Genomic DNA, 27,586 nt, shown 5'->3' on the forward strand with positions numbered 1-27,586 from the left:
ATCCCTAGTAGGCTTTGGCATTAGGAGATGGTGAAGTTTTACCTTTGTAAGTAATTAAAACAATGTTGAGGAAAAACTTACGAAAGCATGAGTCTCCACCAATAGAGAATTTATCCCAGATTCCCAACTTTAAAATCTTTCACCTCCTCGATCTGAAGTAAGAACCTATTATGTGGGACCTTAAAGTAGATCCTGCTTCTTCTATATCATCTGAATAACTTTTATATGGCTATTAAAATGAAAAACATAATCCAGACTACTAAGAATAGTTTTACAATAGGTGGAGTTCCCTCTCACTTAACTCAGGAGGCCCTAAAGGTACACACAGAGGAAATGTTTACGCTGTTGCCACCAGAAACCTGAAGTGTCGTGTCTCACTTTCAGTATGCAGGCCGGGCAGGAGGGCACTGTGGCCGACCAACGTTCGTGTGTTAGACTCACATGAGGAGGACCTCATCCAGGTCAAGTAACTGACAAGTTAAAACCTCAGACGCTCAGTGAGGGCCGTCTCTAAGTCCCAACTCCCTACTTATTCGAAACTTCCTGGGAAACATGACTCAGAGCATACCAAAAGTGGCTATCAGCCACCATGAACTACGCCATAAATCTGCCTTTATTAAGTTGTCTGTTGTCTGTGGAGGTCAGAAGCGGGCCAGACAAAAAGTGTACTAGGTTCATTTAAAGATTTTGCGATAGTCTCTCAGCTCTGTGCCTCTCCCAGCCTGTGGGGGAATTCCACAGGGTGACCTTGAGATAAACTGCCATTTTATTCCTAGGGTTCAAGAAAGGGGGAGGGAGAACAAAGAGACTTCTTGGAGTAAGATAGAGTGTCACTGATGCTTTATTTACATGCGTCACCATCTCTTTTACAAACTAGTTTACGGTTTTAAGTGGAATACACAAGGCAATATCTACAAACACCGAGGAAAGTAAGTACTGCATCTCTATTTCATTTGGAAAGGGGAAGATTCCCAAATCAAACTGGTTTTGATCCTTAAGAAAGGCGGCAGAGTTAATTCATGGCAACATATGGTTAGACAAAATCCTCAGTAAGAATGCCATATGATAGTGTTCGCATTGAAAGAAGGATGAGGTGCTTCAAATCAAAGTCTGAACTGCTTGACTCTCGGGTGTTTAAATATGGCCACGCACCATATTTAGTTCTAGATTACATGGGGTATGAGCAAGGAATTGAAACAGGTAAGACAGTTTTTACAGATACTGTATACAGATTTTTTTTCCATTCATGCAACTTTTTTCTTAAAAAAAGTTAAACATGTGAAGCCAAAATGCACAATACATTTTTTTAAATATTAACTAATTTTTCTGGTCCTCCTTCACATTTGTTTACATTTCCCATGTACATAATGTGCTAGGACAAGTATACAAGAGAAGACTGATTGCCAGGCAATGAGATAATTTTAGAGAAATAAGTGACCAGACACATAGTTCTTAAAAGCAGCCGCACACGTATTTCTGGAGTGTGGCAAGAGGCCTCATGACCAATCATTCATCAAAGAAAAATATAAACAGATACAACTAAACAAGAGGAAAATATTCCATTCATTTCAATTGCATAAAATGTTACCCACTTAAGATTTAGATAAAATATAATATACTCTTTTATTTGGGCATCTGCTTTAAGATCTCATTTGACAGGCATGACTCCATCAGAACTCCACCTCCCGTAGTAGTACTCTGCCTCTCCGGTCTCCCAAGACAGGCTGGCTTTTTCGTACCTCTTTACTGGTGATTGCATTTCTACCAAAAAAAAATTTTTTTTTAAAAAAAAAAACATTATGCCTAATCATACAATGTTCACCCAAATACAGCAAGAAAAATAAAACTAGAGTTCAGAGCTTTCAGGGTTTCCTTTTTGCTTTGAGAGAGGATGAATAACATTTTTTTTCTTTTTTTTTTTTGACGTGGAGTTTCACTCTTGTTCCCCAGGCTGGGGTGCAGTGGTGTGATCTTGGCTCACTGCAACCTCCGCCTCCTGGGTTCAAGCGATTCTCCTGCCTCAGCCTCCAGAGTAGCTGGGATTACAGGCATGCGCCACTATGCCAGGCTAGTTTTGTATTTTTAATAGAGATAGGGTTTCTCCATGTTGGTCAGGCTGGATAACATTTTTATTTCCCCTCGCAAGCCCTTGGCACCAACACGGAGGACTTCTTTTTGACTGCTTTATTCTTCATGGTCTTTTCCAAGAGATTCAAATGCTCCTTATTCTTTAAGTGGGGTTCACTAGGTAGAGGCAGAATCTGTCTCCACCATCTTTAAACTGTGTACAAGTTTGGAAGTCACCTGAAATCACACCCTGAGTGGGGCATACTTGTCCTGAGTAGTAAGCCATGGTGTCCTCTCCTCAAGGTGGGCAAGCAACACACACAATGCTAAAAATCAACACCAAAAACAAACACAAAGTCCGCCTTGTACCATACGTGTGTGAATGATCCTCCCATTAACAGGAGTGACAAACTTCTGAATTTTTAAAATGTGTTTCAGCAATCATTATATCACAGAGGATGCAATCAAGGAAACCAAGCTCAGATTCATTCACAGTTAAAGGGGTAAACTGAGCCTGGCAGCCAGTTCTCATGCCAGGACAGTGAAGGCTTGTGATAAAGCTCTTTCCTAGCTTTGGTAACAGGTGTCAGGTTCTGGAGCCCTGAAGAGAACAGCAGATCCCAAGAGCGCATGTCATGTTTTCAACATTAGGTACTCTTCTAATTTCTCATCAAAAAGTAGGCGACTCCCTAGAGCAGCTTATTTAGAGGCTGACGGCCTCCGATAGTTCTCATCATAAATCAAACATTACAGCTGCCAGCCCCCTTGAGGCTAAGCATTCTGCTGATATGCTCCAGATCAGAAAATTGTTAGGGACCTGTGACACTCACTCAGGATGTGACATGGTGGCCAACATTTGGCCTGTCCTGAAAGCAGGGTCTCAATATAAGGGGCAGAGGGCTCAGGCAGCACCCCTGCCCAGCCTGACCACTTTCGAACCGGGCTAATCTCTGAGGGCCTGGCCTTTCTGCAGGAGGCTGAGGGTGAGGGTGCCGGGACCCTAGACAGGCTTCACTACCAGATTCTCGGCTGACCCTCTCCAGGGGCTGCTCTCCAGGGGCTGGCAGGTCTCACAGTACTTATGCTGCACTTGACTTTGCCCTGGTCTCAGCTCTCCACAACACTCTACATGTAGATGCTGTTTTAGTTACTTGAAGAAGAAAAAAACAAAACAAAACAAAAAACCAAAGCATCCCGTCTTCGTTTTCCTGATCTGTTTTGTGCTGCCTTGCCCTTGTACCTCCTCTGTCCCTTCCTCAGCTGTTTCAGATTAAATGATAATCTGGTTCTAGGACATTCTGTAAGACATTCTGCCTGAAATCCAACAAACACTAGAAAAGGAGAACAAATGAGATACCACATGTCTGAAAAGAATTCAACATTTTACAGTTGAAACACACTGGAGGGTTGCCTTTCTTACTCCCAAAGTGGCTCCCAGGGTCTGTAAAACTGCAAAGGCAAGTAGCTATTTTGTTAGTTACTTTGCATATTTCTCTGAACTCAGGACAGAAGTTCTCAGGACCCTCACGCTGGAAGCACTCTGGAATTCTCCTATCCCCCCACCCTTTTCCATCTCACTCCCTACTGCAGCCCCCATGCTACTACTGCCTCTGCAATGCATCCCCACCCAGGGCAGCATCCCTTAGGAAGCTTGGAGAGGCAACCCTCCTTCACTGCTACTGGAAAGTTCTTGCATACAGCACACTACTAAAGAATCCAAGAAGTGGCTAGCATTATTATAAAGGAATATAGTAAGCAAGTCTGGCTCACTGACAAGCAGAACATATGAATAGAATACATACTTTAAAAAATTATACATACTTTAAAAATGAAGATTATAAACGTGTAGCAGTTTAGAAAAGGCAATGTGCTACAGATCTACTATAACCACAATTGCACAACAATTTACAGATTCAGTAAAAGGCAGGGTGAAATCAACAGGGCCATCGCTCAAACATGGCAACCCAAGCGAGGCAGGAGACGTGTGACAATACCAAATGGAACTCTCATTATGCTAGGAGCTGTGATCACCACCAATATCACCCCCAGAGGAGTTATAAAGCCAAGGCGCACAAGGGGGCCCCTGGTGGCCGGTGGTGTGTGCAGGGGGTTGGGTGGCACGTCTGTGTTGGTGCCCACTGTCACGGTGCAAGCATCAGCAAGAACTCAAGCAGGGAAGTCTGTGCTGAAATACTAGCCTGTATTCCTAAGGCCCATGCATAAGGTTCCATTTTTGTACTGTACATGATAAAATATATTTATACATTTATATGCCTAATGCTTCTTATGCAAAGAAAAGAGTCTTCATATATCACTTTGGAGAAGTATGCATATGCTGTGCTAATCAGAGCATCATTACACCAATTTCATATGTACCAAAGGTGGTCCCAACTATTCCGTCTACCAAAGAAGGTAACGAATATAATCACACTTTTCAGGTTAAACAGAAAGCACCTATACAGCACCATAACTTTTTGAAAACACAACAAAATGAAATCCATAGAAGCAGAAAAAAAAGTTAAAACTGCCCTATTTTGTACTTCCATTGTGTCACTTGTACAATTACAACCTAAGCTTATATTTAAAAAATCAGTTTGTATGCTATTGCCTCTCACTCATACACTTCTAGCAGATCAGATTATACACAGCAAGGCTGAAAATAATCAAGGATGTGTATTAGGAAAACAGTGAAGTTAGAACTGCCTCAGCATTGACTTGGGTTTTTACTCTTCACACATTTCTCACTGCAAGCTTAATGCTCACCTGTAAGTTCATTTGTTCTGCAAAACAAAACAGGACTTTTTTTTTTTTTCCTTTTCTTTCTCCTTAAAACTAAACCCTTTAGTGGCATTTGGCAATGAGTGGAGAGCTGAGCTGATTTCTTTCCTGAAAATATCAATATCCTAGTTTCTAACCAGCAGACCAACACTATTCACATTAGCTGAAGACACTGACAGGAGATCACAGGCCCTACTGATCTGGCACCTGTAGACCTGGTGCTGGGGTCCCGTCCACAGATCACCCTGACTCAGAACTGGAAACACACTGGGCTGGACGCTGTGCTCCACTCGTTTTGCCTATGCATGGTTCAGTCCTGGACGGGTGCGCATAGCAAACAATTGTGCCATTGTTCAGTTTTTAGAAAAGATAATTTTCTACCAAATGAAAGAAGAAAGAAAATCCCCCTTTAGTTTATGTAATTTGTTAGTTTATGGAGTTCCACAGGCTCAAAAGCTTGTGATGCTCGAACCCGGAATGGTAACTGGTACAACATTTTCCTTCTGTTTTTACATTTGCTAGGGGATGGACGGTTAACATTTTAACAGAAAAATACCGCAAGTTAATGCATGTGAAAAACTCAGTCAAAGGAAAACAAACACAAGAACAACACTTAGAACATCCCATAAACCATCGCAATATTAAAACACCACAGAATGGCCGACGGGGGCTCACGGTGTGCTCTGAACGAGGGTGGGTGGTGCTGAGGGGTGCTGTCCTCCACTGGCAGGCGGCTCACCACCCCGTACAAGGAAGATTTTGCATACTTTTTAGAGTTCTGTTCCAAGGGTAAGTGCTTCACCCAGGGTAAGGGGCCATTAACAGTCTCTGCTGGGTTAGGAAAATGGCGTGGGATTCACAAAGGTGTTAAGCTGTAAACGGTATCACTGTCCACTTGCTGAGAGCAGATTTGGCAAAGGGTTTTCTCTGTAGGTCTTGTGTCAGTTTGAGGGTCTAAAGGAGGAGAAAAGAAAACCAGAGATTAAGGGCATTGCAACAGCAACAGTGGACACCTGAGGGCCACCTGTCAAGGCCTCCCATCTCCCTCACCCACCTCAGAGCCCAGGGCTGGCACAGCAAAGCTGCTCTGCTACACCAGTTTCAAAGGTCTGAAATCCTAAGGACAAAGCACAAAGACTACTTACCTTACTTCTCATGTTGTTATTACAAAATGCTCTGAAGCTAAAAAGCCCAAAGGGAATGGGATCATTCACTTTGGGAGATTAACAAAGAAAGCCATATTAGGGGTGTTTTGGGGGTTCTTTTTAGACATTCAAGGTGCAGATAAGATTCTGTTCTAGACTTCTGGACTGAGGGATTTCCTAGGACATGGGACTTTCCATGCTAAAACAAGGAGAGCCAGTCACCCTAAGTAGATGAGTTATACTTTTCTGGTTCTTCCTTACTGGCTATGTGGACTAACTGAATTGCTTACCACCCCTTTCCATGAATACCCCAATACCAGGGGAGATGAAATGGCCACTTTCTATAAAGGCCTTAATAAGCTTGCACTGCTGTGTGTGGGTAATCTTGAATCCCCTACTCCCCACCATAAAAAGAGTAAGTAATTACTAAGTGGGCCATCCTAAGAATTTAAGAAATGGGGTCTTGCTGTGTTGCCCAGGTTGGACTTGAACTCCTGGGCTCAAGAGAGCCTCCCGTCTCAGCCTCCTGAGTAGCTGGGACTATAGGCATGCCAACGCACCGGGTTTAGGAATCTGATTTTTGTTATTACAAATTTGCAGAGAAAAAAATTATATAACACATATATGACCAAGAAATCCCCCACAAAACATCCCATTAATAATCAACAACATTATTATTATTCTGCCTCCAATTATTATTTTGTCTTCAATGGAAAGGCACAAAAAAGGTGCTCTTAGAGCATTTGAATTTATACAAGTCTTATCAGATGTCATGTGACCACTGGGCCCAGAAAAGTTAAAGGATGAAAAAAAAAAAAAAAAGTATATTCATAGACATGTCTTAATAGCAAAAGGACGTGACATGACAGACCTCCAGACATAAGATTCTTCGTTTACGGAGACAGTGTTGGCAGTTATGGTAGTAAAGAAATGGCTCTAGGCCAAGAAATGGATAGAAAAGTGGTAGTGAAACAACATGAACTCGTGCTTTTCTCACTAGACAAGGTAAATAAGTAATGAAAAAAGCATCAATAAACTCACACACAAAATCACATTATATACATCTGCTTCTCCCACCTTTACAGGCTGTACCATAGGGTCATCAGGAATTCTCATGCATGTACTGTAGCTTCAATCTCTTCTGTGACTCTGCACTTGCTGGCAATCTTACCTTTCTCTCTCAGTATTTGCAAACACAGCAGGACTTAGTATTTATGATATTTACTTATCCTTGTTAAAGCTCCAAATGGAAGAATTTAGGTTGTTTTACTGGAGGCAGGGACAATAAAGCAGAAAAAGAAGCCCCTTTCTTCTTCCTGCCTATTCCTACGATTTAGCTTCCCTGGCTGATGGTGTTTTGGGGGCATTCTTTGCTTTGTAAAGCTACTAGATAATATTATCTTGGACTATAAAATTATGGCTTGTTGGTTCTAGAGGGAGTAAAAGCTAAAGTAAATACTAGATCTCATCATCTGTGAAGACCGTAGCTTGCTGAAGTCAGTGCTATTCTAACTACTTTACACCTTGTCCCACAAAGTATGAATGATTAGATAGCGTTTCACAGACATAGTCCTCTGGACTCTTCCAGAGGTTTTTTCCTGCACAATAACAATTAATAGACCACCATCCAACATCACTATGTGATCAGTCACTGGGGACTCCCATCCCCAAGTCCCTATCCTGACTTACTGTAAGCACCGAGGGAGAAGCTGTGAAGTACTATCTAATTCAGACCCCTCTCCAGTTCCCTTGGGTATTAATTATGCAGCCACAGAAGCCAGTGCATAATGGGAAAGTGACACACTTCATTCCCCAAGTACAGACACAGGGAGTGTGGCTTGCTTCCATGTGGGCAGGGCCAACACAGGAAGGAAGAGGACAGAGGACACCCATGAGCCCCTAACAGAGCACAGTTTTGAGCAGAATAGGTCATCACCCCAAAGCCGGGGGCAGGCGGCCCATGTGGGACCGTCTAAAGCACCAACCAACCACAGTCCCCAGGCTTAATATCCATTCCTTCATCAAAAGGCTCCAAATCTTCAGAGAACTCCATTATTAAAAAGGAAATGTGCAAACCACCACTTTCCTTTTCTGCAGAATGGGGTTGGGGTCATCTGTGAAGCTATGTTCTACAACTTCTTCTGAGGTCTCCCAGGCAATGCCCTCCCAGGGAGGCCTGTTCAGGAAATCACCTTGGTGCTTATAGGCTGAACTGGTAGAGGATTTGGCCCAGGTATAGAGGCAACTCTTACAGAGGGCAAATTTAATACAGAAACTCCCACTCCAGATAACAGAAAGGCCACTGGTTTCCTCTGTGACAGAAGGAAAACAGATTGTAAAACACTGAAAATATAGAAGATAAATGTTGAACAGAAATACAATTATCCTTCTCAGAGGAACACCAGCATCACCATTCACAATGAAAACTGGGGTAATAAAAACAATCAAAAGGAAAGCAGCAGCTCATTTGTCTTATTAGATTTTTAATGGCTCTTCTGTGGCTCAATGTTTGTACATGCTTATCTGATTCAGTCAAGGACAGAAGAGTAGAGGGAGTGTATTTTAAGTGATGAAACCCAGCTACTGAGCTGGGAAAGTCAATGATACTTAGCTTGGGTACAAGTTTCATGGGTTTTAAGAAAGCTCATGTCATTCTTAAATTGTTTAAAGTATGACATTTTAGTTATAAGGTTATTTAGTTAACTGTGAAATTTATGTGTATGTGTTGATGCTCTTCTAGTTTAAAAACACATTAGATTAAGGGGCCAGGTATGGTGGCTAACGCCTGTAAGTCCTAGCACTTTGGGAGGCTGAAGTGAGTCCCCTGAGCCCAGGAGTTGGAGACCACCCTGGGCAACATGGAAAACCCCGCCCCTACCAAAAATACAAAAATTAGTCTCATAACCTGGTCTCAAAATAAATAAATAAAATTTTAAAATGCTGTAAGAAAACATATCAGATTAAGTAAAACTTCTGAAAAGAACATAAAGCATACAGCTGATGGAATTATAGTTTACTTTGCAACTACTAGGCAATATGCCAATTAACAATAAATACAAAAATGTTGTTCTGTCCCAAGGATGGCTTTCATTAATAGGGGAAGACGCCCTCCCTCCCCTCCCTGCCCAATAAACAAGTTTGAAATCAATTGTTGATACAAAGAAAATGAAATGCAGAGACCAAATAAATGATGAGGTCCATTCTAAAAATATCTATGGATGCTGTCATCTGGTCTCTGCTGAGAGCAAGTCCCTCTATAATCTTGGCATCTGTAGGGAAGACAAGTTTCTGCCTAATTATCACCATAAATCACATGATACTCTAAGAAAGGAAAATGCCTCCAAAAACTACACACAGCATAACAACATACATGTTCCTACTGTTGTCCTCCCACAACTTAATCCACTGTGAAAATTTTTTCAGTAGTGTTTTTATCTTCTTGGCAGAGAAGAACAGAACAGGAACCCAATACTAAATAGGACATGGAAGAAAAAAGAGATCATTAAGTTGAAACCTTCACATCCACAAATCCATGAAGGTTATCAACTGTTTTCCTAGCTAGACAGAACTAGATGATTTGAGGTAAGTTTGCCCTACAAGTAAAAATAAAGTGAAACACCACTTTCCTCACTCTTTAAAAAGAAAGATAATTTTAGCCAAACTTTCAACCCCTGGAGCAAGCTGGGGACTAAATATGGAACACTTAGGATAGAAAAGGAATTGATATTCATGCAACCTGACAAGGAAGTCTCACATGGACTCCCGACAGGGGTGGGTTTCAGAGTTTGAATATTTCCATTCAAACACTCAAAGAAATGTCTGCCTGATGCCATCTCTGCTTCATTCCCAGAGGAACTTCAGGGACACACAATCCACATGAGCCACAGTCATCTGCCAGCATCCACTAAGGCTTGTGTAGCTGGTGTCACCCCAGGAAAACAATGCTTTTGCAGGTCTTGGGTCAGGCAGCCACATTTAATTTTGGAGCACCAAAATGGCACAGTTCCCTTGGAGTTCATCTTCCAGGCAAAACTTATGCAGCTCAGGAAAACACGTTAATGCATACCACGCTTTGGCTTAATTTGGTCATTTTTCAATATCTTCTAGATTGAAATGGGTGATTGATGAAAGAGTTAGAGAGGTTCACGGGAACCAGCCTGATGGTCACTGACGGCAGGGGCCTGGTCGATGAGAATCCAGTCCTCTGCCTGTGATGCACACCAAACAGAGACATCTTCCATGTTTGCCAGAGAGGAAGATTTAGGAGGTGTAGCTCTGTTAAAATCCCTTTTGGCAAAGGCTGTCAAGTTGCCATTTTAGGCACTGAACAGTTTATGAGGGAAACAACAGGTATAGAAGTTTAAGCCAGGATGGCAGCCAGCTTTGTATTCCGTTGAGGAGCCTCCCTAAAGGAAAGTCAAATTTCCAGGAAATCTACCTCATTGACTCTGGTAATTTCTAACAGGCAAGTAAAGCACCTGTGGAGAAAGTGAGGATGTTACAGGGAAGCTTAGAATGAGCTTTTCATGGCAAAGAAGACAGGATGATACTAGAAAGGTACTCAACTATACACATTATTAACAAAACCCCTTCATTTGTGTAAAACACAAGCCTGACTTGTGTAAAGGCTGCCTTTTACTGCCTCCCAGTAACTCCTGCGCTTGGTCAAGGCAGCAGGTGAACCAGTCTGGGAAGGCTGGTGACAGGGCCCTCCAGAGCCTTCGCCTCCAGGACACCTCAGAGTCTAGACCTGGAGTAGACTGCCCTTCCAGCCAGCCTTTGTGCTGTGCTGATAAAACCCAAGGGAGACACACAGGGAGGGCGGCAGTCATCCTCATACTTCACAGCTGAGGGACAAAGAGCTGGGGGTCACCTGCTGGGAGGCACCAGCTTTTCTGTTGCTTAAATTTAGCGATTATTGATGGCTAAAGTAAGTTTAAGAATGCCCTATCTCTGACTTTATGTTGAGGCAGGGATTATGTTAACCAATATTCTTCACATATCCAGAGTCAACTATGAATACTAATATGGCAGAAATATGATAGGTATTGATTTACTGTCAACAGCAAAGTTGCAGAGATTTAGTATTTTCTTAAGATTCTTAGATTGGCAAACCACATATAATAGTATGTAAAGTTTTAGATTATGTTCTTTCTAAAGGCCCAGTTTTTAGGCAAAAAGCCTTTAAAGGGTGTCTCGATCCTCTCAGAATTTATGGTTATTTAACTTTATAATAATATCCAAAACACTTAGCTGGTAAAGGCCTGTGGGATCAAGTTCCACTGTCCTCATCCACGCTTTAAGGCCCACTACTGCTTCTGGGAACAAACCCTCCGCTTGTCTGATGGGTCAGGTTCAAAGACACTTTACCTGGACTGCTCTTCTTACCACCCATGCGAATCACCTACACATTCAGATGGCTCCTCTAGCCCCACCTTCCCTATGCTATCCTTGACTCAGTTCTTATGCCACTCACCTAGTACCTAATCATAATATGCCTGAAATGGCAACTTTTTCAGGGGCTCCCAATATGTTGAACTCCTTGAAAGCTGAGCAAAGTCTTCAAATCAAATCAAACACTTATGGAGCACCTACTACTTTAAGAGTACTGTCTGGTATCTGCCCCCGTGCAGCACATATTCCAGTGGAAGAAACACAATTCTCTTGATGTCCCAAGTAACCTGGTAAGTTGAAAGTACTAAATGGATGCACAATAAATGTTGGCTGAGTCAATGAAAGAACCATCCTCCTGGAAGAACCCTCTTCCCCTTTGACAACTCCAACACTCAGCATCCTTTCATTGCAACTGCTTCCATGACCTACTCCTATTTGCCAAGAGTTAGTTTGAGTCCAGGCAGAACCTACTGCCTGGTGGGATATGACCTAGGATTTGCGGCACTTTTTGTGAAAAGGATGGTTTCCAATAATTAAATTTCTAAAACTCCTATTTCTTACAGATGAAATCAATACAAGGCACAATTTTAACATTCAACTAATTCTCAAGTATTTAATAAAAAGTTTATCTTCTCCCATCCTTTCTGTATATCCCACCATATATATCCTTATCACCAGCCCCCAAAGTAAGAGACTTCCTACTCTAAGTCTCAAGTTGCTGTCAATAAAGTGATTCACCGTTTAAAAACAACAGGGAAATGTAGTACAGGAGGAAATGTTCAGAGTCATCAACCATGACCTGCATATCACGATGTTTATGTTCGCTGGGTGTGACCCTATCCTGTATGACTCTTCACTGCATTTACTGGGGTGTGTGTATGTGGGGGGCGGGGCAGGGATGAATGACAGGAGTGTGCAGGCTGGGATGCCCTAGATCCCTGGAGGGTGGGTGGAAGTGCAGGTGTAACTGCCAGCCCATCTCAGGGTTTAGCTACCAAACAGTGAAGGGAGGGTCTCTAAAGTCCTCTTTTCCTGCTTTACATACACAGGATTTTGAGAGACAATGTAATTTTTCCAAGTGATTCTGAAACTGAAAACACAGAATCAGCTAGTTAAGTTCTACAAATAGTCCAAACCACCTGTAAGGTATGACCAGGACAGACAGGTGACACAGATGGTGGTCATGTAACAACCATCACACCAGTGCAACAGAGGAACTGAGAGGGACTCCAGGTGGCTCCAGGACTGACACAGACAAAGGAGCGCCCTGAGGCCAGCAGTCTGGCCAGGCATACTATTCCAGTAGTGAAGGGAATCTGCATGTGTGGCCCCGGTGCCCCTCTTCTTACAGCTTGGCCTGCACTTGCACCGCGGTGTAAGCGCCGGCCGGGGCTGCCTCCCACGGGGCACCCCATCTCAGCCAGCAGGGCAGTCTGAGTAGAACGTGACAGGTAGGGCAGGCAGTGCTTTGGTTTCTGTTACTCGGTGGGCAGGCAGCATTTTCAGGTAAACAAACATTAGGGCCACCTTCTAACAGGTCTATCAGACAAGACACTTTCTGATTACTTATAACTAGGTTGGGCGGTACTGCTGTCTGATCTTTTTTGAACATACAAATGACCAATGAAAGCTCCAATTAATTACAGTGGCGAATACAGAAATGAAGGCCTAGTGGAAATTTACCGAAAATTTCGACCTCAGAACTCTTGGACTCCTACCTCTGGTCTTCTCTTCTTAGTTACTGATTTCCCCTAAGGAATCAAGTCAAATACTCCACACAAACATAAACACATTAAAAAAAAATAATAAAACAAAACCCCCCCACAACCTTATGGCTCAGACTTCTTTCATCAGAGACAAAGCAGGAAAAGAAGAGGGAAGGGAGACGGAGAGAAAGAAGAAAGAGGATGAGAGAGGAAGAGACAGGGAGAAGGAGAGGGAGGGAGAGAGAGGAGACATACTGACATCCAAACCTTCAATCAAACCAAGACTGTCAATTACAGTTTTAGCCTTCAGAAACACTGGAATTACCCTCTGAGACTTCGTGACTAAGGGATCCTATTCTTTAATAAATGAATGCCATGGATTTTAGCAAAAAATAGGCTATTAAAAACAAAGTCGACCTAAAATTAAAAACTAAGGTGCACATCTATTACTGAGCAGGAAAGACACAAAAGACTTGCATCCCAGTGTCCAGTGGCTCTACAGGGCGGTGTATTTTAGTCCCAGGTCTGGCTGCTGCTTATTTAGAAGCGCCTAGAGAAGAACAGCCTATTTTTTTTTCTGGGTTTTCACTCAATTTAGAATTGGAAGAGATGTTAAGGGTACAGTGACTGTCTTTTCTGAACCCCAAGTTGTATCACAGTAATTAATAAGAGATAAACCACCAGCTTTGGGGAGACCCAAGGCCAGACTACTGCCACCACCATGCTATTACGTGGCAGTCCTTCTGCTCCAAGACAGCCCTAGGAGGGACTGCAATGGCTCTTAGTCTCTCTGAGTGGCTTGGGATGACTGGCATTGGGAAGACAAAGATGGCATTGCCAGATTCCTCCCAACAGCAGGAGAGGTTCAGGCTTGAGGCTCTGAGGCAGCTGAAAAGAGCAGGGTAGGGCATCTCCTTCAGCAGGGCTTGCTGCTAGCCCCTGTGAACACCGATGGGTACCCATGCTAAGCAGAACTGAAGCCAGACAGCTGGGACTTCCCAGGCGATCCTTTAAAGATGCTAATAGAGCACTTTGGATACCACCTACAGCTCTCCTTACAACATCTGTAGCATTAGTTCCGTTTAACAGCCCCTCTAATGAGTATCCCCAAACTGGTAGGCAGAACTTTTAAGGGATGTCGACTCTGGAAATAAAAGTTTGCATACCAACAGGTAATTGTAGATCCCTTTGTAATGAAAAACCCAGTTGAGTCTAGTTCACTGAGGAAAAGAGTCACTCTTTCTGCCCATAGTTTAAGACTGGCGTGGCTGCTTCCTGCTTCCACTATTAACCTCTGGAGCTGTTTTAAATCACAATAAACATTAAACAACGTTTTTAAAAAGGTGCCAAAAGACATTAGCCCATATCAGAGGTAGCCCTTCTAGGAGCTCTGTGAGGCCAGTTTTAATTTTAACCTCATTTTATAAATAAGCAAACTGAAACTGAGAGATGAGCGACTTGACTCCAGGACACACAGCCATGAAAAAAGCAGCCTTCTGCTGCAAGTCCCACAGCTCCTCTGCCATCCCACAGGATCTCACTTAACTAGGAGTGGGCTGCAGGGGAGGCTTTTTTAATCCATAGCTCCCTCAGAGCAGAGCCCCAGGGACAGTGTGCTACAGTGGGTGGCTCATGTCCAACCGTGATGAACTCACCAGCTCTAGAAATCAAACATAAAGTGCTCTGCAGAGCTTTTAAAAGAAATCAGCATCTGGATTCAGCCTGAACTCTGACCTGTTAGTATGGAACTCCTCAAGTCTTAGGGTCTGTGTTTTTGTGGAACAGACCTTGTGACCAGAACCCCCGAATGCAGGGTTGTCCCAGAAAACCAGGCACATCAGTCTGCCACACCACATGCGCCTCTGCTCCAAACTTGTGAGCAAGGCAGTCTTTGGCTCTACGACAAACTGTCATCACCACTGCCACCACTTTCCCCAGTAGGCCACGCATTCTTTAAGGGAGGGACCCTTTTTATCCATTTCTGCCCCCCGTGCCCAGCAAGTACCCAACAGATGAACTGTGCTTAACGATTTCAGGCCTTTCTTGGGCACTTCTATCAACACAGGTCTACCACTTTGCCGGGCAGCTAGCTCATGCATGGATATGGCTGAGAAACACTAGATATATGATAAGGTCATACAAAAAACTCAGCAAGAAAGGGAGAAAAAGGACAAAGAAGCCCTAGTCTCCAAGGGGGTGCTGACTCCTTTCAGCAAAACTCCAGGACAGGATTTCTTAAGGGGGTTCCTTAGAACACTGGTGCTATGGTTTCTTGAAGAAAAAGGATTTGATTCAAGGTATCAAACACTTCAGGAAACACTGCATAACACATCCAACCCTAGAAGGTTCATAATGTGTATTAACCTTTAACGCTCTGAGAAGTTCTCTTGGAAATAATCCAATTTCTCTTTAACACGGTATTTCTTAAACTTATTTGACCACAGAATCCATTTTCTATTTCACACCTATGACTATCTTGAGGATCTAGTATTCCAAGAAACATTTTGAGAAACATTGACTTATAGGACCTCTAAATACTAATTCGCAAAACACATTTTAAATTCATTTTAGTTTCTGAAACTTTAAAATTCAAAACAATTTGGAGGACTGGGGAAAGCAATACTTTGAAATTCAATGGACACATCAGCAAAACCAGGGTGAAGCAGATGGTGTCTCTTGCAAGGTGGAGTATCTCCATCTTGGGATGCAAGTCCAGTAAATATGTGTCTCCAAGTGAGGGAAGAGAAAGCAGTCCGCAAACATCCTCCCACTGGGCCCAAGGTCAAGGAGGACCTCCAGGAGGCAATCTCTCCAGCAACGCCAAAGAAGCAGGTCCCAGAAAGCCCCCTTCTCCCATCTCCAAATAGAAAGGTAAGCCTGTGAGAAGCACAGGTGGCCCCTGGGGGAAGACTACTGATAGAAAATATTGTTTACAAGATGCTGCTAAGCATTATGAACACTCTAAGTTATAAGAGTAATTCTGGTGATTTTCACCCTGTTTGTTTATGTTCTACATGAGCTCTCTGGACAGAAGAGACCTTCCAGAAAGCTGTTTATAAACACAACTGCTTGAAGGAGGAGCCACTCAGGCTCTGTCTCCATGCTGAGCAGGCTGGCCAGAGGTGAAAAGAGGTGCATTTTATAAAACCAACAAGCCCAGGAAGAGCAGCCTTCACGCTAAACGTCACTGCTTTCCAGGAAAAAACAGCGTATGTAGCGAGTATACCAGCCTCTGCAAAGAAAACCCCTTTTTATGGCCATATCAATTTTCTCTTGCGCTCATTGACACTAAAAAGATCCCAAAATTCTCTCCCTGAATGACAGTTCAGACTTTTGGCTTTTTTTAAAAGGTAAGAATAAAGATCCGTGAAGACACAGAATTCTTCATGCTAGCATACTATAACCAGACTATAGTCACAAGTACAAATAACAGAGTATATTCTCCATGTAATTCATAACAGATTCATATTTATCAGATATTACATTCCCTAAAATAGAAATATCTACATCAATCAAAAACACGACATAGCTAGTCTATATTACCTGTATTTGGTTAGAATTAGTTCTATCCCCAACATAAATTTTAAAGACATACTAGAATCACAGCATTCAAACATCAGTCAAACAAGCATCAAATATTTACTCCTTTTGGAAAGTAGCCTACATGTAAATTCTAAACGGCTTCCAATACTGCAGCCTGCTGATGCCACGCTAGTACACCACTATTTCTTTCCAGCTCCATATCATAACACAAACCTCACCAGGTCCATTTCACAGACAAAATGTTAGGGTTCAAGTTTAAAATTATACATACCATGCACCTTTAAAACTTGATGAGGCTGTCTTCTTTTGACAAATGAGAAACCTAATGTTCTATGAGATTGAGTGATGTGGCAGAGACAAGAAGAGAACTACCCCTCCCCTCTCCCTCTGGGCTTTTGCTGGTGGATGTTTCCCAGTCTTTATCATAAAGTACTTTAAATATTGGGCTGCTCCCTAATGGTGTCTCCAAACGTCAAAAGATGAAGATGAATGCAAGTCCGTGAATGCAGGCATCTTTGTTATCAAATTAAGGTGAGATTGAAACTCCTTTCCCTCAGAGAGGACACATGTCAAACTCAAGAGGGCTGACCGGAAGCTCGAGCTTACAGCGCCACACCAGCTCATGACCATCTCTGCCACCAACTGTAAACATGTGCACCAAGCTTTATGAACACCTGAGAGAACACAGTGCCCTTCACGACCCAGCAGCCAGCCCTCCAAAAAAAAATATCACTATTTTTTCTTTTCCAGATAGACCTAAGGGTCAAAGGATTCCACCCGTGGTCTAAAATGAACGACCTGTGTGAAACACCCAGCCCTCCAGAGAAGCATCTTGCCACAGCTCCTCAGCAAGACTGCCTGTCAACTGAGCAGACCGCTCCATTAACACAAGAAGGTTCAGACTCAGCATCACATGACCTTCTGCGAGCAAGCCAGGAAGTCAGTCTGGAGAAACACTAAGAAAAAGTTCAACCAAGAAAGTTATTAGAGAGCAACTCTTGGGAAGCTGGGACACTTAATTTGAGAGCAGTGGGGTGTCACAGTCTGACCTCAGCCCCATTCTGTGAATTGAGGAGAGTCTTCAATGAAGTGACAGTCACAGTTAAGTTTTAAAGTAAAAAATACACTTCCGGTTGCATGTGCTCCTGGCTGCTGAAATGAACAATGGATTCCAAGGCAAAAATGGAAATTCTAAACCAGAAACTAGATCCCCTCACAGCCCCCACTGCCCTTTGGATGGTTCTTTAAATGCTCTGTGATCATACTGAGCTAGTCTACTTTCAGGAAAATTTGGTGACTTTTCATTTTTAGCTGAAGAAGTATCTTCTCAAAACAACCTCCCCCAAAATATTCTGAGGCAAAGATGACACTAAGGCTCCATTAGGATATAATAATGAAATGCATTATTCTCAATGCAATAATTTATTATCAAAATCATAGTTCACCAGATAACCTTAAAAAATCTAAGTATTTAAATCTCCCTTAGTTTTTTGTACAATCCTTTAGAATTACACACATACGAGAAAGATCTGCTGTTTAACCAAAAGGGAAGCCAACACTTGAAAAATTAGACAAAAACTGATGCCTTTTCTTCTGAACACATTTTTTCCAATTAACTAGAAAGTGGTCTCCTTACAATCACACTCAAATTAAAACTTATTCGTGTCTTTAAAAGCCTATTCTTAAAGGAAGACAAACCATTTATTCTTTTAAAAGCCAAATATCTACATTTCTAAAGACAAATCTTCCATATTCTTCTCCTTAAAGGAAGACAAACTAGTCTTCTAAAGGCCAAATATCTACATTTCTAAAGTCAAATCTCCACCAGCCCAAGTTCTGGTATGGCACTGAACTGGCTGGCATGGAAGTACTGTCACCCTACTTAGCTTCCATTACAGTCTTTTCACCATCTCAAGGGGTATTAAATGACTGAAATCAGATATCTGAGTTCCATTAGGGGTCTCTTATGCCTAAGAAAGTTGAGAGGCTTTAGCATCACAACACTCTTAACATTCCCCATTCTGCAACTACCCATGAGCTGGAGTGAGCTCGCCACAGGAGACCCTTGTAAGTCCTTCATCACGGTGGAGGGTTAAACGAGGCTCAAGTTTTTACGGCTTTGAATTCCCTTGCTTTTTACACCACTTAAAGAAGCCTGTAAGTAGCTTGCTGAGACTGAAACAAAACAAAGCAAAAGGGCTGGGGCACAGAACAGAACCCGTTAACAACCGGGTGGCCAGTGATGCAAACCTGTTGTAGAAGATCCCAGTGTTCATCTTACTTCTTGAGGAGGAGAGTTTTTAGGGAAAGCTTGTCTATTATCTGCTACTTTGACTCCAGTTCAGAGCACTCCCCGTCCCCCATTTTTTTTTAACCAGTTAGAGAGAATAAGGAAGAACTACTATGGGGGTTCAAGTCATTTAAGAAATGAATCTAGCTCTGTAACCGTGGGCAAACTATTTAACCTCTCTGGGCTACCTGGTTGCCCATTTGTCAGTATACCTAGTTGCATGGTACATATTTCAACCCCACTGCAGTTTTCAAAGCACTTTCACATGCTTTAGTGCATTTGATTCTTGTAATAACCCTGTGAAGTAATGCGGGCTATTATCCTCATTTTATAAAACTGGAATTTGAGACTCAAGAGACCTAAGACATACCCATGGTGGTAGCAAGAAAGTGGTAGAAGTGGGCCTGAACCTCAATTCCTGATTTCAATCAAATGCTTTTCTTACCACATCACACTGCCTGATCTCTGTGGTTCCAAGAACATTAAAATGCCACAATTGAAAAAAATCTCCATCACCATTCACAACCTGTGTCACTCTATGTTTGGAAATTGCTGACATCATTTATAGTTTGGGGAACAAGCAGAAGAACACGAGTAAGTACTCCCTCACACAAACACTTGTGCTTTCAACTTAATTTCTTGGCCTTTTTCCAAGAGATAGGTTCTTGCTCTACTGCCCAGGATGAAGTGCAGTGGCATGATCATGGCTCACTGTAGCCTCAAACTCCTGGGCTCAAGGGATTCTCCTGAGAAGCAGGGGCTACAGGTGTGTGCCACCATGCCCAGCTAATTTTTTAAGTTTTCTGTAGAGATGGAGTCTTGCTATGTTGCCCATGCTGGTCTCTATGACTCCCGGCCTCAAGCAATTCCTGCTTCAGTCTCCCATAGTTTTGGGATTACAGGCATGAGATACTGTGCCTGGCCTCTTACTTTTTTAAAGGCTTAGCTCTTGAATGCTAGCTAATAAAGATGCTTAGTACTTAGATAAAGATTAACAGATTTTGCTTGTTAGAAATATTCATATATGAAAGAGTCTAGAATACATATTCTGCAGGTAAATTAGAAGCACCTGCCAATCATTACTTTACAAGGAACCAAAGATGAAGAACCTGTAACACTGAAGATTGACAAAAGCAGTGATGGACCAGAAAGTCTTTCTAGGAAAGCCCTTTGGCTGGGGTCCTTAACCCTGAAGTATGACCATCCCTCTCCTTCTCTTCTATTCTCATCCATCCATCAAGTAGGGCAACCTGCGTCACAGGCCAGTGAGGACAACTGGATGCAAAAAAGAATGCGATCTCTGAATGTGTATGTGTTCTCTTCACTAGCAGTAAATTTCTGAACTATCAGCAAACTGTGGGGAAGGGCACCCGACAGACCTATTTGGTTTGCAGGTAAAACCCTGAGATGGAACTGGCTGGGAGCCATATTATGTGCGCCACTGCTCCATGGTTCTCAATGTGGAATGAAATTCAAAGTAAAGAGAAGACAGCCTCCCCCAGACATCGCCCCTGATCCCCATATTGTTATTTTTATTCCATAGCATTGGGCACTGACCTGCTTTGCCCACTTCCCCTTCCTCAGTGATCCTTCAGCCTGGCACCCAGCTCTGAGATGAGGCCTGCTTAGCACCAGTGAAGTTCCCCACGTTCAAACCAACAACATTCTGTGTGGAGATGAGGGAATCAAAGTTAAAATCCAACCCATCAGCATCCATGAGTTCGCTACGGATAATGGACTCCATGTCACATTCCAAGCTCCCATTGAACATGTCCAGGTCCAAGTCGCTGGGGAACTTCTCATGGCCCATGACGGGCAGGTTTGCACTAGTTGAGTACAAGGAGGAGCCTGAGAGAGAGTCCGAGAGGGTTTGCATAGACTGGCTGACAGGAGACTGCTGCTGGTGTTTGGCTGACCCAAGGCTGCTGGACTCACTCAAGCCCATGTTGCTGACAGAATTCGACAAGGCACGGCTGCCACCAAGAGCACCCTGGGTTTGGTGCTGGTGGTGGAGCAAGTTCTGATTGACCAAACTTCCCTGGTTAGGCTGGGCAGCAAAGGACATCATTGGGTCATTGCGAAGCATCACGTTCCGGCGGGAATTCTGGGCAGACACAGCGGTGCTGGCCTGAGACATCAAGGGGTCCGACTGTGTCATCATGACATCGCTGTGGCTAAGTGAGTCCGAAGTGAGCAGGTCCTGGAGTGTCTGGTTACCATAGTGTGACATGGAAGAGAAGGTAGCTGGCTTGTTCTCTTGGATGGTCTGCATGGGAGACTGGCGTAGGGAGTTCAGAGATGAAGGTCCAAACACCGTGCTGTTGAAGGAGCTGGTTGGGGAGCCCAGGCCCGAGCCCTTGGTGGTGTATGGGAAGCTAGAGCTCCGCTGCATGAGTCCCCCAGTGGGTGATGGCTGGGATGGCGGGAGCGTGATGTTATCCAGCAGGTCGTCCATGAGGTTTTCAGTCAGCCCATCATTCAGATTCATGGTGCCTGCCATGTCAGTCAGCCGTGGCAGTTCCACCGTGCACGGCTTGTTCACTGAAGGTGACAGGCTGGCTGAGCTGCTGTAGAGCATGGGTGAGAGAGGCGCATCGTCATCCTGAACTTCATCCAACTCTGTGCTTGCCATGATGGGCGACAGGCGGCCACTGACTGTGCTGGCGTTAGAATTGGTGCGTGAACGGAAGTCCGTCCACGCATCCAGCTCATCACTGCTGCGTGACGTGGGGCTGCCAGGCCACTTGGAGAGCTGAGAGGGACTGTCGTCAGCTGATTCAGGGGCTGTCTGCAGGGCTGCCTTCTTCTTGGCTGCGCGGCCACGGCTCTTGGTATACTTGTTGCTGTTGTCCATGGAGACAGCCCGCCGTCGGGGGGCTTTTCCGCTCTTCCCCCCATCCGGGTTGATGATCCACCAAGAGCTCTTGCCAGTTCCCTCATTCTGGACCCGCATGAATCGACTATGCAGCGACAGGTTGTGCCGGATGGAGTTCTGCAGGCAGAAGAGAAAACAGAGTATGAACCAGAATGGTCCAAAACAGAGCACCCAGATGATATAGTAACTCAAACTCCTCATTTATTTTTTATTTTATTTTTTTGAGACAAAGTGTCTCACTCTGCTGCCCATGCTGGAATGCAGTGGTGCAGCCTCAATCTCCTGGGCTGAAGAGATCCTGAAGCACCTGTAACTAGGACTATAGGCGCATGCCACCACACCTGGTTAATTTTTATATTTTTTGTACAGATGGGGTTTTCCATGTTACCCAGGCTGGTCTCAAACTCCTAGACTCAAGAGATCCTCCCACTTCGGCCTCCCAAAGTGCTAGGATTATAGGCATGAACCACGGTGCTGGCCAACTCCTCATTTTTTAAAGCTGCCTCAATTTCAAAGGTTAAAAAAAATCCAACCTAATTCAAAAAGACAAATATCTGCATGACCCTCTTTGGGAATAAAATGACATGTTAAATGGCAGTTTTCATATCTAGGGGGGAGGGAGATGATTTCACGTCCAAGAGATGCTGGGAATAGATAAGCTCACTGATAGTAGTTTTCCCCAAATTCCTAGGTTTACTGGCCTTTCTGTAATTATATTGCCCATATTGAAGTTCACACTTGGAATTTACTACCACACGCCTCTGTCCCCTGCACTTTCCAACAAACTTCCCCTGCTCTCTAAGCGTAATTAATCACTTGGTTGGAGGGTTGCTTTATTTTCTCATGGTCCCCTCCTCCACTAGTATAGAGGCACAACATCTACCTTTTCTTAACTACTTCTATGAATTAAGAACAGATGAGAATTTTTACCGGACCTTTCTATGACTCCATCTCATCCTGCCAGATTTCACACCTTAGCATGTAACTCTTGCAGACACAAGAACTGTAGAGCAGGATTTGCCAGGTTGATTAGAGAAGTAGGCAAGTCTCCCATTCAGAAGAATTCAATTATATAGATACTTGCCTGTCAAGTTAGTGTGGGCTGAGCATAGTAACTTCCTTAGAAAGAGTACAGTATGAAAAGGAGGGAAAAGAACAACTTTAGAGTGGAGAAACTGACAAACACTATTTCAGTCAGGTGATCAGGGTCAGTATCTACAAGGAAAAGATGAGCTGATAATGTGTACCCTTGATATGACATGATGAGAATGGCACCTTCTGTGGTCTGCCTTCCAAAGCCCATAACCTAGTCTAAGCATGAGAAAGACATCAGACAAATTTCAATTAAGGGACATTTACAAAATACCTATTCAGTACTTCTCAGAATGGTCATAGCCAAGAAGAGCCTAAGGAGCCTAAGGAGATATGATGGCTAAAGGTAATATGGTATGCTGGATGGAATCCTGGAACAAAAAAAGAACATTAGGTAAAAATGAAAGAAATCTGAAGAAAGTATGAACTTAATAATAATATATCCATACTGATTCATCAGTTGTGACAAATGTCACATACTATAAGATGTTAACCACAGAGGAAACTTGATATTAGGTGTACGGAAACTCTCTACTATCTGTGCAACTTTTTTTATAAATTTAAAAGTATCCTAAATTAAAATATTTAATTAAAGAGTAGGGCAAAATAGCCTCAAAACTCTAGTGACTGCACCCATCTTGCAAGAATTCTCCTCCTGGCTTGGCAGATACACCCAGTTGACAGTGATGACCCAGATTCAGTCCTATCTCTGCCACTGACCAACCATGTGACCCTGAACAAATCGAATCTGTCTGCAACAACTGCAGTTCCCCACCTTCATTATGGCTATAATCATACCCAAACCATCTCTGACAGGGATGACGTAAGGATGATACATGATAATATACTTCAGAAGCCAGTCATGCTATGAAGTCAGGGTGTTCTTACTGCTATTATAAAACACAGAGTCCATGGTGGAGGGAGTTCATGGCCTGCAGCAGGCTCATTCTAATCTGTAAAATGCCTCATGTGCAGTAAAAGGGAGGAGTTGATCAATCTGCATGCGCCACATCCGGAACAGTATCTGCAGGCCAGATGAGTTTTTATTTGCAAGTTAAAGATAAAATATATTGCCTGATGCAACTGTCCATATATTAAATACAGACAATCCTAAAAGTTATATATACATATTTGTTTAAATTGGCAATCACCAAATATATTTATGTAGAAGATACAAATACATGTTTCTGCCAGAATGTTCCCCCCTCCACCCACCCAAGACAGAGTCTCGCTCTGTCGCCCGGGCTGGAGTGCAATGGCTTGATCTCGGCTCACTGCAACCTCCGTCTCCGGGGTTCAAGCGATTCTCCCACCTCAGCCTCTCAAGTAGCTGGGATTACAGGTGCGTGCCACCACACCCAGCTAATATTTGTATTTTTGTATTTTTTTTTTGAGATGGAGTCTCGCTCTGTCGCCCAGGCTGGAGTGCAGTGGTGCGATCTCGGCTCACTGCAAGCTGCGCCTCCCGGGTTCACGCCATTCTCCTGCCTCAGCCTCCCGGAGTAGCTGGGACTACAGGCGCACACCGCCATGCCCAGCTAATTTTTTGTATTTTTAGTAGAGACGAGGTTTCACCGTGTTCGCCATGATGAGTCTCCATCTCCTGACCTCGTGACCCACCTGCCTTGGCCTCCCAAAGTGCTGGGATTACAGGCGTAAGCCACCACACCCGGCCTAATTTTTGTATTTTAACTGGAGACAGGGTTTCACTATGTTGGCCAGGCTGGTCTCAAACTCCTGACCTCAAGTGATCCACCTGCCTCAGCCTCCCCAAGTGCTGGGATTACAGGCATGAGCCACCGTGACCAGCCCAGAATGTTTTTAAAACACAGAGTGTCAGCAGGATTTTACCGTAAGTAAATAACCCAAAATACTGTTTCACATGTAGGAAGGGCCTGTAGTTCAGGATAGGCAATAAGCATTAGCAATCATGGGTCATAAGTTGGCATTTCTACAACTGCATTTGAGAGAAGAACATAAGCAACATGCTGAGTATCTGATGAAGCAAATGTTGCCCAGGAGACTATATATCCTGATTCCTTTTACTTTTATGGTTTTTAAAAAGTATAATGGCATTTCTACTAACGGTCCAGATACTACACTTCTTTAAAAAGTAAAACAATTTCTCTATGCAATAGGTATGAAGCATGCTCTCAACATGCACTCTGCAGGGTTCAGAACGCAGCCAAGTACAGGCGGATCTACAATTCAGGTGACTAGATATATTAAATAAAAACAAACTCAAGCTTCGAAGTGAAAAAAACAGGGAGGTCCCGAGGCTATGTGGAAATGTGGACACCTACCCTAAGTACTCCCACTCTGTCCAGCCCCCTCTGCGTTAGATTCTGGAAGGAGATCACACCAACACACAGAATTAGAATGACCAATCAAGTATTCAGCTATCCCCCCTTTAAAAAGCATTTAGGGAACAACATTTTAAAATGTACTTTAGCTTCACCAATTCCAACTCAACTGAGAAAAAGTGTGAAACATTTCACAGAACTGCAAAATGCCCCACATTTATTTTCTGATGGCCATCTATCACTACAATTCTAACCTCCAACAATGTATGCGTATAGTTTTATAAAATTAAAAGCTACACAGGGTTAAAATCTGGACACAGATATAAAACTTCTATAAGGGCATGTGGTAAAAAGGGGCGGGAATACCCACATCCAGGGCCATAACCACAGGGTGTTGGGGTGGGTAAGAACCATGGAGACTGCCCACCCACCCAAATCCCTAATTGCAAGGATGAAGAAATGAGAGCCTGCCAGATTACAGCACTGTCAGTTACTGAGCCAGAGTGTTTTAGATTCATTGTCTCTAATTCTCATAATAAACCTGCAAGAATTAGTGTATCAGTGCCCTAATTTTAAATACGAAGACTCAGGCTGAGAGATATTAAATAACTTAATGCAAGGTCCCACAGCTAGTGTTCACAAGAGGCAAAACTGACACTGGGTTTCCTAAACTCCAATCCACTGCTTTTTCTACAACCCTTCATATAGGCCTCTTACTAAATTATGCAGAAGTCACCATTTAATCTATTTGGGCTAACAGTTAAAGAGATTATCTAAAGAATCACATTGAAGAAAGAAGAGGAATATAAAGCACAATCTTATTATTTTAATTTGTTTATGAAATAGTTATGGGTATTTATTTGGTGGGTCTTTCCTTAAAAAAAAAAATTTTTTTTTTTAAAGATTTTTAAAAACAAAGTCTGAGCCAGGCACAGTGCTTGATGCCTGTAATTCCAGCACTTTGGGACGCTGAGGCAGATGGCTTGCTTGAGCTCAGGAGTTCAAGATTAGCCTGGGCAACATGGCAAAACCCTGTCTCTACAAAAGATACAAAAATCAGCTAGGTGTGGTGGCATGTACCTGTAGTCACAGCTACTGGTGAGGCTGAGATGGGAGGATCACTTGTGCCTGGCAGGCTGAGGCTGCAGTGAGCTGTGAATGCACCACTGCACTCCAGCCTGGGCGACACAGCAAGGCCCTTCTAAAAAAACAAAAAAACCCAAAAAACAAACAAGAAAAGTCTTTCAGAAGAGGAAACCTCAAACTATAACCTTACTCTATAGGACTTACTTGTCTTTCTTTAGTAAAGTGGCCACGACAGCATTCATTCTAAAGAGGACAGTGGTTACCATACAAACCAATGATGGCCAGGCGTGGTGGCCTAGCACTAGGTGTAATCCTAGCACTTTGGGAGGCCAAGTGGGGGTGGATCACCTGAGGGCAGGAGTTTGAGACCAGACTGGCCAAGGTGGCGAAACCCTATCTCTACTAAAAATACAAAAATTAGCCAGGCGTGGTGGTGCATGGCTGTAATCCCAGCTACTTGGGAGGCTGAAGCAGGAGAATTGCTTGAACCTGGGAGGCGGAGGTTGGAGTGAGCTGAGATCGCACCACCGCACTCTAGCCTGGGTGACAGAGTGAGACTCTGTCTCAAAAAAACACAACCCCCCCGCCCCCCACCAATACCAATATTAACTACTCTCAGATTCTGAAACAAAGACCAACTTATTAAATAGATGATTAGCTTCAATGGCCAATCTTTGCTTGACTCTCAGTTTAGAGGTTTCTTAGTCACAGAATGCATTCCCTGGAGCCTATTACCTACAGAAAGTTCAGACAGGTTTTTCCAGTTACATTACTAAGTCAACACAAACAAAAACTGTGCCACCATCAGTCTCATAGTCCCCAATCTCAGCAGCCTTCTATTCATACAGGGTGGCCAGTCTTCCATTGACAAAATCCATAATCTGAAAGTAGGGCGTTGACAAAGGCCAACAAATATGGCTCATCTGTCCATTTCTAGTTCAAATGCCCAGTCACTCCTCAAAGTCAGATGCCAGAAATGCATTCTACTGTTTTCCTCACAGGTCATGATTCCAATTACAGTTATCCTTTGTTATACACAGGGGACTGGTTCCAGGACCATCTGCATATAACTAAACCTGTGCATACCCTATAGTCAGCCCCGCAAGAAGAAACTCACTTAAAACAGACAACTCCCCCAGGCCCTCATATGGGTTTCACATGCCGGGAATGCTGTGTTTGGTTGAAAAAGAGTTCTGTGTAAGTGGACCCGTGCAATTCAAACCTGCATTGTTCAAGGCTCAACTGTACTAACTTCTCTATTTAAATGTTGGTAAAGCAGGAAAGGTAAATAAATAGATGCCAGATAA

At 43.3% G+C, this 27,586-nt stretch overlaps 1 protein-coding gene across 1 annotated transcript in view; it reads right to left on the bottom strand.

Annotated features, from left to right (window-relative positions):
* Nucleotides 1–823: 823 nt before the first annotated feature.
* FOXO3 (forkhead box O3) overlaps nucleotides 824–27,586 on the bottom strand; it is a 128,173-nt gene continuing 101,410 nt past the window's right edge. Inside the window, exons 3-4 of the mRNA XM_030928355.1 lie at nucleotides 20,481–21,915; nucleotides 824–5,799 (exon numbers count right to left, since the gene is read on the bottom strand). Coding sequence (XP_030784215.1) covers nucleotides 20,515–21,915 — 1,401 coding nt within the window. The 3' untranslated portion in view covers nucleotides 824–5,799; nucleotides 20,481–20,514. The remainder of the gene's footprint in view (nucleotides 5,800–20,480; nucleotides 21,916–27,586) is intronic.

Source organism: Rhinopithecus roxellana, chromosome 4 (assembly GCF_007565055.1).
Source record: "Rhinopithecus roxellana isolate Shanxi Qingling chromosome 4, ASM756505v1, whole genome shotgun sequence".
Classification (NCBI taxonomy): Eukaryota; Metazoa; Chordata; class Mammalia; order Primates; family Cercopithecidae; genus Rhinopithecus; species Rhinopithecus roxellana.